Source organism: Cercospora beticola, chromosome 2, assembly GCF_033473495.1.
Source record: "Cercospora beticola chromosome 2, complete sequence".
NCBI lineage: Eukaryota > Fungi > Ascomycota > Dothideomycetes > Mycosphaerellales > Mycosphaerellaceae > Cercospora > Cercospora beticola.
The window spans coordinates 2,107,323-2,128,513 of record NC_088936.1 but is presented as its reverse complement, the minus strand read 5'-3'; the positions used below and the strand labels follow the sequence as shown (position 1 = coordinate 2,128,513).

The following is a 21,191-nucleotide window of genomic DNA, read 5'->3' as shown; positions in this document are numbered from 1 at the left end:
CGGCTCACAGTAAGGACAGGAAATGCCAGGCTTGACGCGTGCACACGCCAGCACAGCACAAGACAAGTCGTTCTGAGCATCTCCGACCAGCTCAGCGCTCTCACACGCCTCCAGCGCCTACGCGGCAACCTCATACTTCTCAAATTTCTTGGGGATACTTCCAGCAAATCCATCCTGCAAGAATTCTGCAACCTGCTCTCCATCCATCCCCTTGAGATCGAATTTCTTTCCCTCATCGGTGATGAACGTGTCCGGAATCTGACAGTCCTCGGATGCAGCGACACCTGCCTCGCTGACAGCAGGGCTCCGCTTCCTCGAGCGGAAGCCGTAGCCAGCTCCCGTGTATGGCCCATTCACGAGACATTTGAAATTCGTGCCAAAAGTTGTATCAATTGTCCTGGTACGGGCGCAATTTCCGCCCTCGTGGCCGCGGACTTCGAGATTCCAGCTATCGGGGATGCCGTAGAAACCGATGGAGGGAAAGCCACCGGTGGGGAGGCCGCAGCAGGACTGTTAGTAGGTGCAGTGTTAGCCTTCAAAAGTATGGGGAAGGATGATTGATCTATTTGGGAAGACGGGCTGTACGTACGTTGGGGTTTACGTTGGAGCAAATGGCGCGACGTGCATTGCCCGCTGGGCAGTTGTAGCCGCCATTGTAGCCGTTCTGGAACGTGAAGAGGGCGATGTCGATAGCAGAGGCCGCTGCCGTGAGGCCGAGGAGAATGAAGGTCTTCATCGTTGGGAGTGGAATCTTTGTGGTTGGGACGTGTCAAAGAGGTCTCTGTTGATCCAATAAATAAGTTCTGTTGCTGTTTCCCGTGTTGCTGCTGGACGCCATCTTGGTGCGCAGTCCTCGTGTTTTATATACCTCTTTCTTTCTGAGATCTTGATCCCATTGCTCAGGTCCAATCTCCGAGCTCAGCAGGACTCTGCGAGCCAGAGACAGCAATGCAAACCAGAATCCTCGATATGCTCAATTAGGGTTGTAAGAAATAAGTACGAATGTCAGCCGTAAGCTCAACCTTATTATTGCTTGGCTCCCTATTGGCATCCCTCCAGCTTTATGACTATGTAGGGCAAGACACTTGGCACGAATCCTCGATACCTATAAGATCGCATACCTATCGCAACGCTGACAGAAAGGCCAAACACTAAACCAGGTCAAATCGAAATATGAACGTAGGGCTCTCGACTCGAAGGATTGCAGTATGTTTTCATTGGTCGCCGCTCGCACGACACTGCATTCTATGAAGTTCTCGATGGACGTTCAAAACTCTGCGCACCGCCATCCTGATAAACATGAACGAATATTTGCTCCTTCGGGTCAGCATTTGAGTCCGATCCTCCGCGCTTCGGCGTTCGCACATCGATCCTGAACCAGGCATGTCCCAATTGCCCTCTTGTGCTGGTACACAAATGTGGACGCGGAACTCATCCCCGAGGCACTGATTCCAATTAGACCATTGATAGAAGCTCTTCGACGAGTATTCTGTCGGCGACGCTGAGTTGTCCGCAATGTCAGCTGTGGGCGGGAAGCTTCACATCTCGATCGTGTACAGAATCCTCCAGTAGCAGCCATTCGAGTCTCTGACTTTAGTCGTCTGCCCAGGCTGGTTTGAGAGAGATCAGAATCTTGCGATGGGCTTTCAGCACCTCCTCGACGGTGCTCCAAGACGCTCTACCCTTGAAAGCCTTCACAGTAGACAACATGGCGCGAACTGTAATGAGTTCGGTGATGCCTGGCATTTGTGGAATGACCCTGTCAAGGTCTCCTCCTGGAAATATGCCACCACGGATGTTTCCATCGAAGACGTGCTTCATCCACTTCATAACATTCTTCCAATTTGTTGAAGAGGGCTTGATAGCGAGGCGCATCTTGGGTTTCATTGAATGGCCACGCTCGGCCAAGGCGTTGATTCCGCGAACGAAGTTGTACAGTGAGTGGGGGTTGTAGTCCCATGCTCTGACATCGAACTTGTTCTCCTCATAGTAAATAGCCGTGGATTCGTTGGCAATTTGCTGACAGGTAGTTAGAAGGCCTGGCCGAGCATAACCGGTGTCGACGACTTGTATAGCATCCTGCTCGAGGAGGACCAGTCTGTAGATTCTGCGAAACGTTAGCCCGCGTTGCATGATAAAGTATAACTCGATGTACCTGTTTCTTAGCTCGCATGGAAGACCGAACAGTGGCGATGCATCCTGGCCGTGGACCTCCGGGCTGCTGAAAGCTGGCTTTCGAACTGAATTGGTCGGTTGCACCATATCGATGTTCGAGTCTAGAGAGTGACTCGGAGGGATGCTGCAAGATGGCGCAAAATGTGTGCGTAGAGCAGAGATCTTGAAAGTCGGGTCAACCACAGGATTGAAATGGAGCAAGTAAAGAGGACGTCACCGAGATTGCTGCCATTCACCTGCGCGCACCGCAGATTCACTGCTCGATGTAGTAGTGAATGACATGTGATTCTGTCCTGCGCAGCTTGGTCAACATCCTCCGCCTTCTCGCTAGCAAGCAGAACCTTTGTACCCGAGTACTCGCTTGTGGGATGAGAGGTTCGACTCGGCTGCATGCCATTGGAAGCTTGGATAGCATCGATCGTAATCGTCGTATGATACAGTATGTACAGTGGAGAGGACCTGTTTGTTCATATCCGGTCACCAGAATTTATACCACGCTTTGCCATCTTGCTTGTCGCTTGCAGCCTGGTACTGCGCATCCAATTCTTTCTCCTTTGCCGCCCGTCGCTCTTCCCTCAATTTCTGTTTTCTCTCTTCTCTCATTTGCTTCTCCAACCTCTTCTTGTCCAAGATCTCCATAGCCCTGATCATGCCCTCCTTCTCCGATTGTCTTTGGTACAGGCAGTACTGATACATGCCAAATGCTGCCACGCAGAAGGATCCAACAGCCCAATTGCATGATTTCCAGACAGGTGCTGGAAGGAGACGTCAGCGCAACCACCGGAAAGTTATGTACGCAGATACTCACTGCCAAAGATAGCCCTCGTTGCTCCTATCACCCCTCCCGCTCCCATCCCTTGCAACAGACTGTCTCTTACGCATGGCGCTTTATGTACCTCCGTGATCGGTCGCCCCGTTGTCAAGACATTCTTCAGATTGAATTCAGGCTCCTTGCCACCTGCAGTATGCTGCGTGCCGCCTGACATGAGATTGGCATTCTCGGGAGGTTTGATCGTCTGAGCCTTGGGATCCGTCTGCCATTGTGATCCCGAAAATGGCTTGTTCTCAGGATGCACAGTCAATGCCTCTTTGGAGAGGTCCTCCTTGGGCGAGGTGTTGGACTGCCGCGTATCGTCTGCCATGGCTGAATGGATTGCAGTCGCGAGCAGTCGCGAATCGCGAATCGATGATGCATGTGAAAATAGTGGCTGACTAAGCTCGGTTCACTTTCCCGATGCAAAAGAGCGCGTTGCATTGATGGGAGGCGTCGCGTGTTTCGACGCGCTTTGACGCGAAGCGCTCATCTCGACTTCAACATCCGCTAAAAACAACGAGTCCACGCAACATCACCGCCGCCGAGCCACGAATAACGACAGAAATGACCACATAGACGATTCAAGTAGCAGCCCGACCGGCTGTCGACCACACGACACTTTTCACCATGCCTGTTCGCCGCAAAGAAGGCCGCTCCAAATTCGGCGCCAACAAGTCGAATACACTCAAAGCAGGCAAGGTGCGAGTGGTCGATGCTTCGACCTTGCGATCCTCCGAACAGACACAACAAAACGAACGTATAGAAGCCACGAGACTTGCCCACAAAATCGATGAAGCGCAAGGATTCGAGCGCTTCGAGGCGGGGAAAAGGCGCGTAGGATGGCTCATAAATATGCACAGTACCGCCATTGAAGATGAGAAAGTTCCTGGCGGGAGAGCTGCTGTGGACTTCTACTTCATTGGCGACGATGGGGAACAGTTCAAGGCGAGCGTCGAGTACCAGCCCTATTTTCTCATCGGCGTGAAGAAAGGGCGAGAGGCAGAAGTGGAAGAGTGGGTAAGAAGAGCCCATGAGGGGCTAGTCAGAGGGGTGGAGAGGGTCGAGAAAGAGGACCTGAAGATGCCAAATCACCTGCTGGGCTATCGAAGGACATTCCTCAAATTGACATTCGCCAATGTCACCGATTTACTGGCTGTACGGCGCGTCCTACTGCCAATCGCGGAGACGAATAAGAGCAAAGTTTCAGCTATGGACACATACGCCGAGGTTGCGAGTGCCAATGCGGGCTTTGATCTGTTCGAGGATCATCACGAACCGGAACGAGACCGACGACCTGGTGGTATTGCAGACGCAAGCGATTTCATACAGGACATTCGAGAATACGATGTGCCTTACCACGTTCGAGTCGTCATTGACTTGGACATTCGGATAGGGAAGTGGTACAACGTGGAGGCGAAGCATGGACACATTACATTGAGCGGCCTGGAAGATCGGTTAACACGAGCGGATCCTGTGGTAATGGCCTACGATATTGAGACGACAAAACTGCCGCTGAAGTTCCCGGATGCAGCTATCGACCAGATCATGATGATATCGTACATGATTGATGGGCAAGGTTTCTTGATCACCAATCGTGAAATAGTCTCTGAAGACATCGAGGACTTTGACTACACTCCGAAGCCTGAATTCGAAGGACCTTTCATGATCTTCAATGAGCCGAATGAGGAAGCTGTAATCGAGAGATTCTTCAGCTGCATCAAGGAAGCTCGACCCACAGTCATGGTGACTTACAACGGAGATTTCTTCGATTGGCCTTTCGTGGAGGCACGAGCGAGTGTTCACGGGCTGGATATGTACCAAGAGATCGGCTTTCGAAAAAACAGCGAAGACGTCTACCAATCTACGCACTGCGCACATATGGACGCCTTTGCGTGGGTCAATCGAGATTCTTACCTGCCACAGGGATCGCGAGGTCTGAAGGCTGTCACAGTTGCCAAGTTGGGCTACGATCCGGACGAGCTGGACCCAGAACTCATGACACCATACGCGCAGGAACGGCCACAGACACTTGCAGAGTACTCCGTCTCTGATGCCGTGGCAACTTATTATCTGTACATGAAATATGTGCATCCGTTCATTTTCTCCCTCTGCACAATCATTCCGCTGGGACCAGACGACTGCCTTCGCAAAGGCACAGGAACTCTGTGTGAGATGTTGCTCATGGTGCAGGCATACCAGAAAGGGATTGTGCTCCCGAACAAGCACGTGCAACCTCGAGAGGCCTTCTGGGAAGGACATCTGCTGGATTCAGAGACCTATGTTGGTGGCCACGTTGAGAGTATCGAATGCGGTGTGTTCCGAAGTGATATCCCGAACAATTTTGCAATTGACACCACAGCTATCGATGAGCTTTTGGACGGCCTGGACGCCGCATTGCGTTTCACAATCGAAGTCGAGGAGAAGAAGAAATTTGAAGATGTCGAGAACTATGATGAGATCAAGGCGCAAATCGTAGACCGACTAATGCAGCTCAAGACGACACCCAACAGGAGCGAACGGCCACTGATATACCATCTGGACGTCGCATCCATGTATCCGAACATCATGACGACGAATCGATTACAGCCCGACAGCATGATTGACGAGGCGGATTGTGCAGCCTGTGACTTCAATCGGCCTGGGAAAACCTGTGACCGGCGATTGCCTTGGTCGTGGAGAGGAGAGTTCTTGCCCGCGAAGCGCGACGAGTACAACATGATTCGACACGCGCTTGAGAACGAAAAGTTCCCTGGCAAATTTGGCGCGAATAGCGCTACTCGAGCATTTCAAGATCTGAGCCTTGATGAACAGACTGGCCATGTTCGCAAACGATTGACGGACTACAGCAAAAAGATTTACCACAAAATCCACGAAACAAAGACCATCGAACGGGAGGCCATTATCTGCCAACGCGAGAACCCGTTTTATGTCCACACAGTCAGAGACTTCCGTGATCGTCGATACGATTTCAAGGGCAAGCAGAAAGTATGGAAGGGCAAAACTTCCGAGCTCGAAAAATCTGGTGCAGCACAAAGTGAGATCGATGAAGCGAAGAAGATGATCATTCTGTATGACTCTTTGCAGCTTGCACACAAAGTCATTCTGAACTCCTTCTACGGATATGTCATGCGGAAGGGATCACGATGGTATTCGCTCGAAATGGCCGGTGTGACCTGCTTGACTGGTGCCCGTATCATCCAAATGGCACGTCAGATTGTTGAACGGGTTGGTCGACCATTGGAGCTTGATACTGATGGTATCTGGTGTATCTTGCCTGCAACATTCCCAGAGAACTTTGCGTTCAAGATGAAGGGTGGGAAGAAACTGGCTATTTCATATCCTTGCGCGATGTTGAACCACCTTGTCCACGCCAAGTTCACCAATCACCAGTACGAAGAGCTAGTGGATCCCTCGAGTTTCAAGTATGAAAAGCACAGCGACAACTCGATCTTCTTCGAAGTTGACGGTCCATACAAGGCCATGATCTTGCCTACGTCGAAAGAGGAGGACAAGAACTTGAAGAAGCGGTATGCAGTGTTCAACGATGATGGCTCGCTTGCAGAGCTGAAAGGCTTCGAAGTCAAGCGAAGAGGAGAGCTCAGGCTGATCAAGATCTTTCAGCAGCAGATTTTCAAGTTCTTCTTGGAAGGCAGTACACTCGCTGAGACGTATGGCGCTGTTGCTAAAGTCGCGAACAAGTGGCTCGATGTACTCTACTCGCACGGTAACATGCTTGCAGACGAGGAGCTGATCGACTTAATTTGCGAGAACAAAAGCATGACGAAGACACTTGAGGAGTATGGTGCGCAGAAATCTACTGCTATCACCACAGCAAAGCGTCTGGCCGAGTTTCTGGGCGAGCAGATGGTGAAGGACAAGGGTCTGAACTGCAAATACATCATCTCGTCGCGGCCAAAGAACGCGCCCGTCACCGAGCGAGCAGTACCGGTTGCTATTCTCTCTGCCGAGGACTCGATCAAACGTTATTATCTGCGCAAATGGTTGAAGGAGGATCCTGGCTCCATGGATCCCAGAGACCTCATCGACTGGGACTACTATCTTGAGCGCCTCGGCTCTGTCATTCAGAAACTCATCACGATTCCTGCCGCTTTGCAGAAGATCAAGAATCCTGTCCCTCGAGTTGCACATCCAGAATGGCTGAATCGCAGAATTGCTCAGAAAGAAGACAAGTTTCAACAGGTCAAAATGACGGACATGTTCCAGAAACAGCCGCTGAAGGAGCTGGATGCTAACAGGCAGCCGTTGCGATCAGGTGGCGATCTGGAGGATTTCGGCGCGACCCCGATGTCAAAGCTCAAACCCGCAGCTGCTGCAAAGATTGTCGCGAGCCAGAAGCGGAAAGTGAGAGACGAGCCAATCGCGCCAGTCAATCCATTCGACAGCTTGCCTGAAGTCATGCCGAGCATCACGGAAGACTACGTTGGGTGGCTGAAGTATCAGAAGAAAAAGTGGAAGATCCAAAAGGCGGCCAGAAAGAGACGGCGACAACTCTTTGGTGAGAAGAGGCAAGACGCTACTGATGCTATTGGAACCTTCTTCCGAAATCAAGCAGAACTACTGTACACCACAGATTGGCAAGTGCTACAACTCCGAGAGACCGACTCGCCTGGAGAAGTCAGAGCATTCGTGCTTATTGACAAAAAGGTACACCAGCTGAAAGTTGTCGTGCCCCGACAAGTATATCTCAACCTGAAAGAGGACGACCTACCTGACGTTTCCGTCGATGGTGTGAAAGCCGAGAAGATCGTCAACCACACCTTGCCCAACGGCCATCCTAGCACGCACCTGTTCAAGCTCACTATGCCTGAGCAAGTTTACGTCAAGGAGATTGAGAAGCTATCGATGCTTTTCAATCACTCCAGCGTAGAGGGTGTGTACGAGCGGCAGGTGCCTCTTGATGTGCGTGCGATGCTTGAGCTAGGATGTGTCTGCACATTCGACGAGAGCCAACGAGGTGTCCTGGGCAAAGGTTTGGAGCAGGGTTTCGATTTGTCGACACTACGCACGGTGCCACCAAAAAAGCCATATATGGCTTCTGCGAATTTCAGCTACCTGGCTCTGTACCACATTTCAGCTGGGGATAGACAGATATATGCTCTGTTCTCGTCAACGAAAGCAGACGTAAAGATCATTGTACTCAACCGGGCACGTAGTGAGCAGGGGATGCCAAATGTGGATCGCATCTACGAAGAAATGCTCGCTCGCAAGCTTGAGCAGACCGGTGGTCAACCTTGGCAGACGACCATTGAGTACCAAGAGAGCTTGCACTTCAAGACAGTTCAGGTGACAACGCAACGACGGGCGTTGCAAGAACTCGGAGACGCCGTCAAGAAGATGCAGAAAGAAGAGACTTTGCCAATCATGCTGGTGCTACAATCGCATTCCGCGACGATGCTGATGCATGATCTGCCGATTCTGCAGAACATCCCATCACTAAGACTGAAGCCCGATGAGACTGACAAACAACTTCCCCCTCTGGGGTGGCAATCATTCGTTGCGAAGAGACTGGTCAACCACTACCTCGATCTCGGCTCCTGGGTGAATCATTTACTGGAATTCGCTCGTTATGGGAATGTGCCGCTCTGCAACCTCGAAGTCGACGAACCCCGTTTCCTGATCGACATTGCATACGCGCGCCGCTTGCAGAAGGAAAAAGTTGTGCTCTGGTGGTCACACGATGCAAGACCCGACCATGCTGGCCATGAAAAAGACGACATTTTGGGTGGAATGGAAGTCGTGGAGATGCCTTCTGTCAACAATCCTGGCACCTACTCATCAGTGTGCATTGATCTCAGTGTCAAGAACTTGGCGATCAACACGATCCTGTCTTCTGCTGTCCTGAATGAGGCAGAGGGTGCAGGAGGAGATCCATTAGGCGTCTCTGCTGCTGGAGCACAAGAAGATGCCTTGGACGAAACTTCGCATACGATCCAGTCAGAAAATGCCTTCGCCTCCGCGGGCATCAATGCGCTTCGTGAGATGGTCCGCTCATGGTGGTCGGAGGCTTGCGACGCTGGTGGAAGCAGTATGGCCGATGTGCTAGTGCAGCATCTTGTACGGTGGGTCGAATCACCATCTTCTCGTCTTTACGACCGGAACCTGCACTACTATGTGCAAGTCATGTCTCGGAAGGCGTTCCAACAGCTCATGTCTGAGTTCCGACGGGTTGGCTCTCACGTTGTGTTCGCGAATGCTGGTCGATTACTTCTGCAGACCAGTAAGGCAGAAGTTGGGAATGCGTATGCATACAGCCAATACATCCTCAAGACGATCTCGACCAAGCCGGCTTTCCACTTTCTGGATTTGGCCATCACGGAATACTGGGACTTTCTTGCTTGGTATGATGAATTCAACTATGGCGGTAAGGGTTGCGTGCAGGTGGTGGAGGAAGATGAGCAGACGCTTGACACGATCATGCACTGGCAAATTGCCACTTTCCTGCCGTCGATCCTTCAGCCTGTGTTCAATCAATGGGTTGTCGAATACATTGAGCTCATGCACGGCCGCAAGCGACCGGCTGGAATCACCAACGGTGCGATTCCAAGGGCTACTCAACTGCCCATCCACGCGAGCATTTTCAACTCCGAGAAGGATGACCAGACCACGCCAGGCACGGTTTTGCAGAAGAGCTTCTCGAAACCACTGTTGAAACAGATCCAGCAATTGATCAAGCGACAACGCACTGAGGCCTTGCACGAAGAACTCTTGAGTGATTGGACGTTCCCAACAATGCCAGGCTCACACCTGAACCCGCAGAACCCTGCCCTCGAGCTCGTGAAAAGCCTCATGCAAGTCCTGTCTCTCGACAAAACTATCACGCTCGAGGCGCGTCTACTGCGCAAAGACCTACTCCACCTTTTCGATATTCGAGAGTTCTCATCCGAAGGAAGTTTCACCAATCCCAGCAGTAGTCTCTGTCTGAAACAGCTATCGTGTCCTGAATGCTGCGTCCCCAGAGACATCGATTTATGCCGCGATGTCGATCTCAGTGTGCCTTCATCCTCTGCGAATGAAGTCACCCTGGCACCCAATTGCGAAAACTGTTCGAATGTCTTCTCCCGACTCGTTATCGAAGAGCGTTTACTCGCGGATGTCAGCAAGTTGAGCCTGCAATGGATGAGCCAGGATTTGAAGTGTAAGAAGTGTGCAAGAATCCGGACGAATGAGTTCATGGAGCACTGTGCTTGCGCAGGAGAGTGGGTGGGAACAGTCGATAAAGGGAGGATCGTGAAGGAGCTGAGGGTTTACGAGAACGTGGCTAATTACTATGGGTTGAGGATGTTGGAGGATGTGGTGAAAGGATTCAAAAGTGGAATCTGAGGAGCTATGAGTCGATGATCAATGGATATGAACGGTTCATGGTAGGGTGTGGGATTGCATTGCGTGGAATTGCTTGCACAGTGGATTTGCAGTCGGCATGGCGAGGTGTCTGGCGTTCTTCAAGAATTTATGGATGTCTATAGGCATATTGAGTGACAGAAAGAGCTCAGCATAAATCCATACAATGCTCCTTGCAAATTTCTATACACCTTGCTTCTCATTCCGAACAGATCCAACAAACGGCGAGGCACTCTGAATCACTGATTACTGACCACCGGCGACGGACCTGTCCCAGCTTCGGCGACTGAATCCAATGCGGTGAGGACCATGGCATGCGTTCGAGCAGGCGAAAAACTGAAATACGAAACGGCGACCGATACCCAAACCACGACTAGTCACACAGTCACACGATGTGCGTCACCTTCAAATAAATTGCGTGCTCGCACTAATACCCTCTATCTACAGCTCCAAAGCGCCAATAACAATGCAACAAATTCGTGGCAGTCGTCATAAGTTATAAACATCGGCCGTGTCTCATGCTCGCTCGCTACTTTAGTTTTTTCGAGCTCTCATAATCGCCGTCCTACGCTCAACCTCGCCGTCTCTCACAAAGTCAAGCTCGTGACCAAAACACTAGAAGCCTCCCCCGGTTGCGCTGCTGTTACGATTTTTCAAGGTCTTCTTGTCCCAAGGTTTAGGGACTTACCAGACATGAGTTCCCTTATTTCTGGAGCCAATTCTCAAGACTTCTCCGATACTTCGACCGAACTTGCGGAAACGGGATTGTTCGCTCTTCAAGCTGGCTGCGACTTCTTTGGCGGATTTGCTCATCTCATCACGGAAAATGGCCGTGTTGGGAGTAGGTGGCGGCAAGATAGCGCTGTGTCGCTTTGGGTTGAATAGCTTTGGAGGAGAGAGGCTGTCGTCGGTGAAGTTTGATGACACCGAGTCCTTTTGACGATGGTCCGACACGCGCAAGACAGTCGCTGAAGCTTTCTTGGGAGGACTGTCGAGATTGACATCCTGTGGCATAGAAATTGGTCCTCCTGTCTCGTACACCCGGTCGATATATTTCTCCTTGATGAAGCGGACGAGTCTGTCGATGTCGGCTTGGGTGCTCATGGCCCCTAGGGAAGCCCGGATGACACCAAGAGGCTTGCCTTGGAACTCAGCTTGAGGGTCAGAGCACTTGTGGCCATAGACGAATGCCTCTTTGAGCTCTGACGGAGACCAATCGAGGTATGTGGCTGTTCCTCCCGGGTTGCACAAGGAGCCGGAACGAACCATAATGTCTTCATCATTGGCCTCCTTCTCGAAGTCGAAGTACTTCACAAGTCCGCCACGGTCCTTCTGGATGTTGAAAGCGATGGTCGCTCCTTGCGTGCTCGCATCACCAAAGGTAACGCCTCGATCTTCGTAGATCTTTACGACAGGCATGCCGTTCGAGTGACGAAGCGCAGAAAGGTCCTTATAAAGTTTCTTGATCAAGCGACTTGTGTGTGTGGAGATGGTCTTCATGGGATTCGGGCCATAAAGCTTGCGATGCACGTCGATGGCATGGTCCAGCTCGAAGATCTGGCGAAGAGGGAGAGTTCCGTCTTCAAGGCGTTCATGTAAGTGCATTGATCCTTTCTGTTGGACCCAGGAGTCATTGACAGCGATGACCATCTCGACAGTGCCACCTCCAAAATACTTGCGCGACTCCATTACTTTCCACGCACATTTCTTGACGATGAGGCATCCGAGGTAGGGCGCGCCGAATATTTTGTAAAAGGAAAGCGTTACAAAGTCTGGTGCTGCGGCTGCGTCGGAAAGATCAAGCTGAGCAGTAGATGTGTAGGCAGCGGCATCAAGCAAGACGTAAGTGTGGGCCTTGACACGGTTCCGTATCCTTGGCGCCCTGCGATTGCTCGTTAGCTGGGACGACCAAAGCCAACACTCGAGTCAGCGGACTTACCATTCGAGAGGCAGACGCTTTCCGGTCATGTTCGATTGTGCGGGGTACGCGAATAATCCAATGTCGTTGGGAGAACATCCACCCAAGCCCCTACTTTCGATCCAAAGCTCCACTTCGCGGTCGTTGCGGAAACACCTATGCATTCTGGTCCCCTCTCGAACTCCTACTATCGAAGTATGGGCATCCTTGTGGTAACCATACCACCAATTCTTCCCCTCTGGTGCTGCAGCATAGTCCCGGAAGCAGTCATGCACCAACTTGACAGCTGCGGTCGTATTTTGAGTGAAGATTAGGTCAAAATCTTGCGGATCGGCATTAAAGAATTCTAGCGCTTTGAGGCGTATGTCTTCTACCCTTTTCGCTGCGAGCTTTGAGGGTCCATGTTCTGAATGAGGGTTGCCGTACAGGCTATTGGTCATGTCTTCGCAAATGGCAGTGTTGAGCGATTTGGCTGGTTGCTTCAGAAGAATCAGCTTGCGTTAGCCCAATTGGGGTTGCCGCCAGGGTCTTACAGTTGCTCCCGCATGGTCGAGATATGTTTTGCCTGCCAACTGCGGATATTCGACTGGCAATAGCGATTCAATGCTGTCCTGCACCTCTAGCTTGGAGTCCCGTTGCGGCATGGGTCGCTCGACGGGTGTGCCGTCAGATTTGGTAGCGGATGGCATCTGTGAAGGTATGATCTGCTGGGCTGTAACGGCAACTGAACAAGGGATCGCTGAAAAGCAAACACGCTGGAGCAAGATGAAGGAAGACTAAAAAGGGCGATTGCTACTGCTGTGAACAAACCACGGAGCCTTTGACTTGCTGAAAGCGTTGACTATGGCTAGAGCTTGACCTACGATCGGTTGTGAATAGTTAGCATGGAGCCAGGCTGTGAGCGATGCTCGAGTCGCGTCGAGCGTTGCACAGGGCCCTGCCGTAGTTGCGACACCATCCTCGCTGGTCTCGCTGTGCCACTGAAACGGCGCAAGATCGAGAGCAGTAGTTAACGCAGTATAGGAATGGTGAAGTGCGCGCCGAGCGGAGTATAGCCGGACCGTTCGGTGGATGTACGTATTTGTGCTCAAGCACAGCTGGGGTTCGTGGTGTTAATATTTCCCTGGTGGAGCTAAGTGCGCTGATCGGCCATGGACTTTTCACTTTGTCCGTAAATCGACAAAACTTGTGCAGCCCAGACATTGTTCTGGCCATATCACATCCGGTGTTCTTTTGTCAAACACCCTGATCACCAGTCTGTGCATTGCCGAGTACGTAGTGACTGCGATCAACGATATCCTCGATTGAAGGCTCTACTGTAAGCACTGAACCAGGTACTTTATCACGGGGTCGTCCAGTATTGCGGCACGTTGGTCTGGAGCCGGCATATGAGTTCGACTGAAGCATTGGCTCGCGGTCCGCCTGTGAGAAGGAGGATCCGCTTTGTTGCGTCTAAAAGCCTGAAGTAGTGCCGCGAGTGCAGTACCGTAGCAGTGTAGTTACAGGGCGCGGCCGCCGGGAACGCAGTGTCTCTTCCGCATCGCTTGATAGCGTAATCTGTAGGCTTCGTACTGTGAATAGGAAGGCTTCCACTGTACGGCGCACGCAAGTCAGATCAGGAGTAGTCCAGCGAGGCGGTCTTGTCGTGTCGAGCATGTCATGCAGAGGCGGCGTTCCGGCGCAAGTGAGTGTCCATGTTTCAGAATGCCTTGCTAGTTTTGTAGATGGCCGAAGTATCGCCAGGGATCTGATTGCGTGTTAGTGGCCTGCAGCGAGGCGTTGATGCTTCGCAAAATGCTCCGATCATGTGCTCGTGCAAACGGGATGCATTAGTGGTGCTGAAGTCCCCGAGGCACTCGGCTAGTGACTTTGTACAGTAAAGCATTCATTGATAACCACCGCTTGGCCGCTGCGGCACGGTTGGCACGATGTGCTGTGTGGTCAGTGAGGCCGATGGTCGATGCGGTTGTACGAGGCAGAGCGCGCGGTGACGTTTCGGCAGCAAGTTCCAATCTCGGCGGAATGGATGGGCCGTGCGAGGCACCGATAGTTCTAGCTCTCTTCCCTCCCTCTGCGGCCCCATGGTGTTCTCTCGTACACTGCTCGGAACACTCCCGGTCTCCTGCTGACAGCCTGACACTGCCGCGAGATGGCTGCTTCATCGACGACAGGATGCGCGAGGGGTCCGGGACGTGCGACTGTCTACACACTCCGCGCACATCAGGAGTCTTTCCAATCTGGACTCGCGGAGCACCATCGACCTCCTGACCAGGCAGCTTGATCGCGACAATGACACACGTTTCGATGACCTCTGAAAGAGCAAGGAACTGTGCGAGGTCTGGGCGCGGCACGCATCTATGCGTCACGGACATTATGAGCATGGGAGATGCTCCCACTGCTGGGCTATACGAGACACCGTTTCCGTGCCTCGTGCATCTGAGAGCGGCCAGAGACAAACAGAACTGTCAAGATGCAGCACAGTCCACCGACCAAGCCTTGCGGGTGTCTGTGCGTGTGGAGAGAGTCGATATATTGAGACAGGATCACGCTATGGCAGAGGCCGTCTCACGCCGATCTCTAACACAACTGCGCCAGCAATGGCAACAGCTTCGGACGAGCTGGAGTTACAACTTATTCGGCGACAGGAGACACTGGCCGGCGACCAGAGCCGTAGTAGGCTCTTGCTAATACACCAGATGCTGCCATTTGATACACAATGTGCGATGTCAACAACGTACGCTGGCGCTCTGCGAACGTGACAGTGACGGGCATCAGAACTTGAAATAGTTTGTTGTGCTGACTGCTGATATTCGGCGCCGGCTCGTCCTCACTGCCGCAATGGCTCTACCATGTCGTCTCTGCACTTCGTCTGACCAAGTTGTTCGGCGGCGTCCGGAGAGCTGACTTCTGATAAATGTTGCTAGGCACAGAATTGCGTCGCTTTCATCTCTGCAGACTGCTTGCATCAGACATGCAGTCTCCATCTGCGTCGCTCGCAAAGCGCTCGATGCGGCCATTACGTGCTATGTGCAGTGCAGATGCGACCTGCTTATTCTTCTTCCAAAGTACTGGAATCGCCAATCAAGCACGACTGCTCTAGCACGCAATCGATACCTAGATGGCGTTACTTGGTACGACCTCTCAACACCACCTGTCTGTCCAACTTCAACGCCATTTAGCACAACGACCTATGTTACAAAGCCGTCTTCAGAACACGGCAAAGCTTATTCGAACAACGACTATGGTCCGTAAAGTCGCGGTCATTGGGGCTGGTGCCAGCGGTGAGACGAGGATCTAACACGCATCCTTACATAAGCTCTGACTCCCATAAACAGGCGCGGCTACTGCTGCTGCTCTGCACGCCGAGGACGGTTTCGATACCATAAAGGTCTTCGAACGTCGAGAAACGGCAGGAGGCACCTGGATCTACGATGCAGATCCTGATGATATACCGATCACACCCGGCGCTTTACCACCTGAGATTGATCAGCCAATATCTCCGCCACAGCAGTTCCCGGCGATCACAGCACCATCTACACAGAATCGGTTCGAGAAGACTCCCATCTATGAGGAACTGACGTGAGTCGTTTGGTAAGGCTGTACGAGAAGCGTGTGCTAACCCTGCTCAGCACAAACGTGCCAGATGTGTAAGTCACAGCGAGTGATGCCTCCCATTTCCTTACCTCGTCTTCCCAAACACATAGTCAGAGCTGTGATCGTTGGTCTGAGCTGAAAATGAGGCTACCTCACGCTCACGCATCATCTGACGACCACTCTAGGGCGATGTCCTTCTCCGATATGCCATTTGCATATGGACCTTTCGTACCCCACCATATTCCAAGGCAGTATATTGAAAACTACTTCTCGTGGCATCAACTTGACAAATTGCTCCATACCCGAACGACAGTGGAAAATGTGCTTGCTATTGCCAACGATCGATGGAAGTTGACTTTACGCAAGCACGACGCAGCGAGACGTGTCGACGAATGGCGGGAAGAAGAATTTGATGCCGTCGTTATTGCGAACGGTCACTATGCTGTGCCATTTGTACCTTATGTTCCTGGACTTGATGATTGGCTATCGAGGTTTCCAGGTCGTGTCCAACATTCCAAGACATATCGATCGCCTCGCGTGTACGAAAATCAACGAGTCTTGGTCATTGGTAATTCGGCCAGTGGCTACGATGTCGCGCATCAACTCGTTGCATCGAAGCTGTTGAGAGGGCCGCTGTACGTATCTCGTCGCTCGAGAGGTCGATGGGATGGCAGAGAGCCACCCGACGGCATGCTCTGGAAACCTGTCATCACAGAATTCAGGAAGGATGGAACCATTGTTTTCGAAGATAGCTCAACACTGGAAGACATCGACCGCGTGATCTACTGTACAGGCTACCAAGCTTCTTACCCATTTTGGGACAAGAGGAATGGGACCCCGATATTCGACTACAAAAATCAGCGCCTTGTCAATAATTACCAACATACTTTCGTACGTGGCCGACCGACTTTGGCGCTCGTTGGATTTCCACGGGTGCTGACTTTCCGCTCGTTCGAATATCAAGCGATAGCGATAGCTCGCTTCTGGTCAGGTCACAACGCTTTCTCCATGCCATCCAATGCTGAGCAAAAGAAGTGGGAAGAAAACCGAATCGAGCTTACAAGAAGGGAGCACAGAAGATTTCACCAGATTGACTGGGATGACGGCGAAACGATGGAGTGGTTCGAGTGGCTATATCGCTTCGCAGGCTTGCCGCATATCGAAGGGCACGGCAAACATCCGCCGATCTTGAACAGTCAGACCAGATGGGCAATTGAGCATATCAGGAAGTATCCCGAACATGGCGGAGACCAGGAGGCAATAGGAATGCAAGGGCTCGAGATAGCGAGCGAGCGAAAGAAGGATTCGTTGTGGTTCGTGTAGCCGATTCGCAGACCCGATGTTGTGGTCTCGAATGTTACAGCCCAACGACTTGGTGGTGGCAATGAGAGGGGAAGTAGAGAGTCGCTTGCGAGCACACCTGCTAGATTCGACTTCCCGCCTCTCTATTTCACTCTCGTGTTGCGATCAGCCCCGTGTCACCAGGCAGACAGGATCTGTGCTTTGGCACATTATTGGAGATGTCGTCGTCCAAAAGACCGAACTGCCGCTGTTGCTTACGCGAGTCATGGGCAAATTGTCTCCACTTTCATACCCCAATACAGAATAGCGCGTGACGTCCTTAGCGTCCTCACGTCTTCGCGTGTCCGATTGCCAAAGCAGATCCAACCTGCAATTGCAATCAATCGAGACCTCCCACGCGCCCACGCCGATTCTCCGCATTCCTCTATCATTTGTGCGAACGACTATCGCGCCGTACATGCATCCAGATCTCGCAACAAGCAAAGGCACCCTCAATCAGCTCACATTCTCAAGCCGGTCCAGCCGGTGATCTATTGCTTCCATGCGCGCCAGCAGGGTCTTCATGAGAGCTTCGTTTTTGTCTGCCACAATCATTATTTGTGCCCAGAGCTGATTCGACCTGCTCTCGAGTCAGTTACCGATCCCTCAGCCATCATGCGGCAGTTTTGTTCTGCGTACTTCTGAGCTGCCGACATGCGCCCTGATGGCGCGTATTGGGCATCAACTGGTGTGGCAGGTGGTGGTTGCCAATGCGGCTTCTCGTAATCCCTCGCAGGATATGGTCGACGCACAGCTGACCACGATGTCGAACATGACTGAAGGCAGTCAGCAATCCAAAGCGCACCACGAAGCATATTATGAACGAAGCGCAACTTACGCCTTCGAGCAGCTCAGCTCGATTCCTTTTGGGCAGACCAGAACCGGTAGGGCTCAAGCGGCTTGAAGTGTGAAACCATGACCTTGTTTCTTGCTGGGTCATGCTGCGTTTCTTGCGATGTGGATCGCGATCAATGTCCAGAATTCGTTGGCATACCCAGAGGTCCACGAATTCGTCTTATTCGATGATTGAGCTTGCAGCGTTCAAGACCAGAGTCGTTGTCAACAGAGAAATTCAAAGCATACCATCGAAACAGCATGAAATCAGCCGACGCACATCGTGGACGGGACCTTGACGATATCATGGCGTTCAGCCAGCTCAAGAAATGTCCTTAGGGCAATTGCTTGTCGTCAGCTGCTGCGCATGCACTCCTTTCGGCGAAGGGCTCTCGTCCGGCCTGCCAAGCAATACCGACGCAGCGGAAGACTGCGCGCAATGACCATTTCAAATGACAAACTTTATTGCTACAGCAGCACGCAGGACCCAGTGGCTGCTCAGTCGCCAATGGTACTGAGGCAGGTACCAGGACAAGTCATCATCGTTAATCTAATACAGTTCGCGCTGGACACGAAGGATGGGCTTATTGTCGTTCTCCCGCGATCGCTTCGGCCGTCTAGTCGGCGTGGCCGACATCACGGGCCGAAAAGAGGAGAGCAGGCCGAAATTTGGGGTCACCGTCTCGGCTCCGAATGGTAAGGATTGGTGTGGGAGCATCTACGAGACGATCAGATGTTCTAGCGCGACGGGCCGCAGAAAGCTAGTGCAAGTGCAGCTGATCGTTTGACAACCAGAATCAGGGCCCAGTGGCACAACCGACCTAAGATGCTGTCTGGTTGGTCCATAGCTCAAAGGCCGAGAGACTTCACATCCTGTTCAACCGACTTTGGTAATTGCTCTGCCGCCTGACCTTGTATCATGACTCTGCTCAGGGCAATTTTCACGTTTAGCAGGCGGGAAACTTGTCTTACGACGGACCAGCGGCCAACCCAATCAGCAAATGACATTTTCGGAACATAAAATAAAGCAGCACAAATGGCTCGAGGTGATTGGCTTTTTCGAAGCAAGCCGCTCTAGCCTTTGAAAGCGCTCTGTGCTAGCGCGAGACTTGAGTTGCTTTTCATGAACGCCAACTGCCTCCACATGAATGATGAGGTGCTTGAGCGCTTGGCCATCACCGAGCCGCTCTTTGGCCCATCCACAGCTTCCCTGTTCGCAAAATACTTCGAAAGCATCTCTGGCTGACCAGTTGATCCCACGTAGCATTCATTGCGCTTGCAACGACCTCAGTCTTGGCACCCATCTTCTCCCAACGCAGTGATTGGTATTTCAGCAATGCTTCGTCAACCCAGGCGGCATTTCCCACTACAACGGGGTCTTTTGGTACAGGGCCGCCACGCTGCGCAGCACGCTTCTGCAGGTTAAGCGACAGTTCCACCTCCACTCAGCCAGCCGAAACTTTACCATCGACTACACGCTTCTTATTATAGTCGTACTCCGCAGTAGTTGCATGGCTTCTCAAGTTCTCAATTTTAAGGTTGACCACGCTGGAACGATCATTATTCTACGGATTCTGGCTAGTGCAATTCCAGCCGCTCCAGCAAGCCGTTCAAAGCTTTTATGCTGCAGCTACTGAAGGAGGTAGCGGGGATTTGCAGATTCAGGGGCCGTGTCCCTTCGTCCATCACAGAGGCCAGAGTTGACTCCTTCGCATTCAATGCCTTACTACTCCGATCGTGTTACTGACAGAAACTCGGCTGTATCAGTCCAGCAGGAACCCACAGAAGTCTCATCTCGCGTTACGGTGCTGCATCGTGCTCAACATCACTGGACATTGAGATATTTTATCGATGGCAGACAATGCAGGTGCAAAAGTGTCCCGCAATCAACTTCGAACGCAGAGGGACACCTCTGCCACGTAACTGCCAGCCAATGCCTTCTGCGGGTGCATTCAGATACGGTGACAAAGTCATCGCAGAGTATGACTTCTGCTTCGGCTGGCTGGATATGAGCATTGCCGAAGCGCACTCCGCCCTGAAAGAGTAGTAGTACTGCGCTGTAAAAACATGCATATTTGGGCTTTGACAATCACTCTAATACCTATACTGAAAGCCGTCTTCCCCTTGTCAGCGTTGTCCGATTCGGCTGCCATTACTGACGCCCTTTAAGAACCTAAGTGTGCCGGAGCTGCCATCTGAACGATGACTCCGTTCCTTTCGACACAAAGACCGCCACGACTAAGCCAAAGCAGCATGAGGCAAATCAACTTCAGCGTTCAGAAGCTCAGCACATTGCCTCAAGAACGCAAACACCTCACGGTTTGTGAGTCTGCAAGGAACAATGAGGCACGGGCCACGGATGTTTGCTGCTGTCTAGGACCACAACAGCAATAAACGCAGCAGAAGTGTGCCGCACTCAGCAGTCGCGAACACCGACAACACAGTCGCCCAACGCAAAACACATTATGATATCCAACCAACAGCTCGCAACGCTTGCACGACAAGTGCAGCTCAAGGATCTAATACTCAGCTCAGAGCCCGCACCAGTTGCCAGCTTTCTCGAGCAATATTTGACAGAAAGCAACAGCGCCGCACTCCTCCTCTCAGCACATCAAGCCCTCGAGGTTATCTACAATCGGAATAGAGCGTTGTTAACCGAGGCACGCGATACCGAAGGTGTCGACGTGGAAGTCGCTGAGCTACCACGACAGCAGGGATGGGGCTTGACCGCTGCTGATGCTACTGACACTGCAACCGCGGCGTTGTCGATCGAGCAGAGGAAGAACAGAATCATGGACATTGCACGTGAAATTTCTGAAGTCAGGAGGATGAATCGGGTATTGACACATCGAATCAGAGCGAAGTTGAAGGAAAACACGGAAGAGTGGACAAGCGACATGCATGCACTGCGAGAGGAGGAAGAACGTCGAAGGACGGCGCGGAAAGTAGGCGATACGAATCGCTGCCAGATTTTGTGAAGGCCAAGCGGTCCCAAAAAGCATGCAGGAGGATGGAAATGCCATGGAAAGGAAAGGAAAGGACGTTTTTGCAAATTTCGTAAGTTTCAGCTACGTGGTTTGTAGCCTTCCTGCTGATCAAGGTTGCTGCTGTACAGCTCATCCAGTCTGCAGTATAGTTCAAAGGCTTTCAAGAGTC

The 21,191-nt window shown here is 51.9% G+C and overlaps 7 protein-coding genes across 7 annotated transcripts; 3 read left to right on the top strand and 4 right to left on the bottom strand.

The window, feature by feature from the left end:
* Window positions 1-117: 117 nt before the first annotated feature.
* RHO25_002841 (uncharacterized protein) lies at window positions 118-736 on the bottom strand (the record flags this gene model as incomplete). Its single annotated transcript, XM_023598389.1, has 2 exons — window positions 118-510; window positions 590-736. The coding sequence occupies 2 exons, from the start codon at window positions 734-736 to the stop codon at window positions 118-120; spliced, it is 540 nt and encodes a 179-aa protein (XP_023455305.1).
* Window positions 737-1,593: 857 nt separating this feature from the next.
* On the bottom strand, window positions 1,594-2,262 carry RHO25_002840 (uncharacterized protein; the record flags this gene model as incomplete). Its single annotated transcript, XM_023598388.1, has 2 exons — window positions 1,594-2,107; window positions 2,156-2,262. The coding sequence occupies 2 exons, from the start codon at window positions 2,260-2,262 to the stop codon at window positions 1,594-1,596; spliced, it is 621 nt and encodes a 206-aa protein (XP_023455306.1).
* Window positions 2,263-2,652: 390 nt separating this feature from the next.
* RHO25_002839 (uncharacterized protein) lies at window positions 2,653-3,317 on the bottom strand (the record flags this gene model as incomplete). Its single annotated transcript, XM_023598387.2, has 2 exons — window positions 2,653-2,930; window positions 2,984-3,317. 2 exons carry the CDS (start codon window positions 3,315-3,317, stop codon window positions 2,653-2,655), a joined length of 612 nt encoding a protein of 203 aa, XP_023455311.1.
* Window positions 3,318-3,616: 299 nt separating this feature from the next.
* POL2 (DNA polymerase epsilon catalytic subunit) lies at window positions 3,617-10,330 on the top strand (the record flags this gene model as incomplete). The annotated part of the gene is made up of 1 exon (XM_023598386.2): window positions 3,617-10,330. One exon carries the CDS (start codon window positions 3,617-3,619, stop codon window positions 10,328-10,330), a length of 6,714 nt encoding a protein of 2,237 aa, XP_023455105.1.
* Window positions 10,331-11,032: 702 nt separating this feature from the next.
* Window positions 11,033-12,955, bottom strand: RHO25_002837 (uncharacterized protein; the record flags this gene model as incomplete). Its single annotated transcript, XM_023598385.2, has 3 exons — window positions 11,033-12,230; window positions 12,288-12,745; window positions 12,800-12,955. The coding sequence occupies 3 exons, from the start codon at window positions 12,953-12,955 to the stop codon at window positions 11,033-11,035; spliced, it is 1,812 nt and encodes a 603-aa protein (XP_023455313.1).
* A 2,429-nt stretch (window positions 12,956-15,384) lies between these two features.
* Window positions 15,385-17,183, top strand: RHO25_002836 (uncharacterized protein; the record flags this gene model as incomplete). The annotated part of the gene is made up of 4 exons (XM_023598384.2): window positions 15,385-15,547; window positions 15,602-15,845; window positions 15,896-15,913; window positions 16,046-17,183. 4 exons carry the CDS (start codon window positions 15,385-15,387, stop codon window positions 17,181-17,183), a joined length of 1,563 nt encoding a protein of 520 aa, XP_023455314.1.
* Window positions 17,184-20,500: 3,317 nt separating this feature from the next.
* RHO25_002835 (uncharacterized protein) lies at window positions 20,501-21,013 on the top strand (the record flags this gene model as incomplete). Its single annotated transcript, XM_065602308.1, has 1 exon — window positions 20,501-21,013. The coding sequence occupies one exon, from the start codon at window positions 20,501-20,503 to the stop codon at window positions 21,011-21,013; it is 513 nt and encodes a 170-aa protein (XP_065458380.1).
* Window positions 21,014-21,191: the final 178 nt, after the last annotated feature.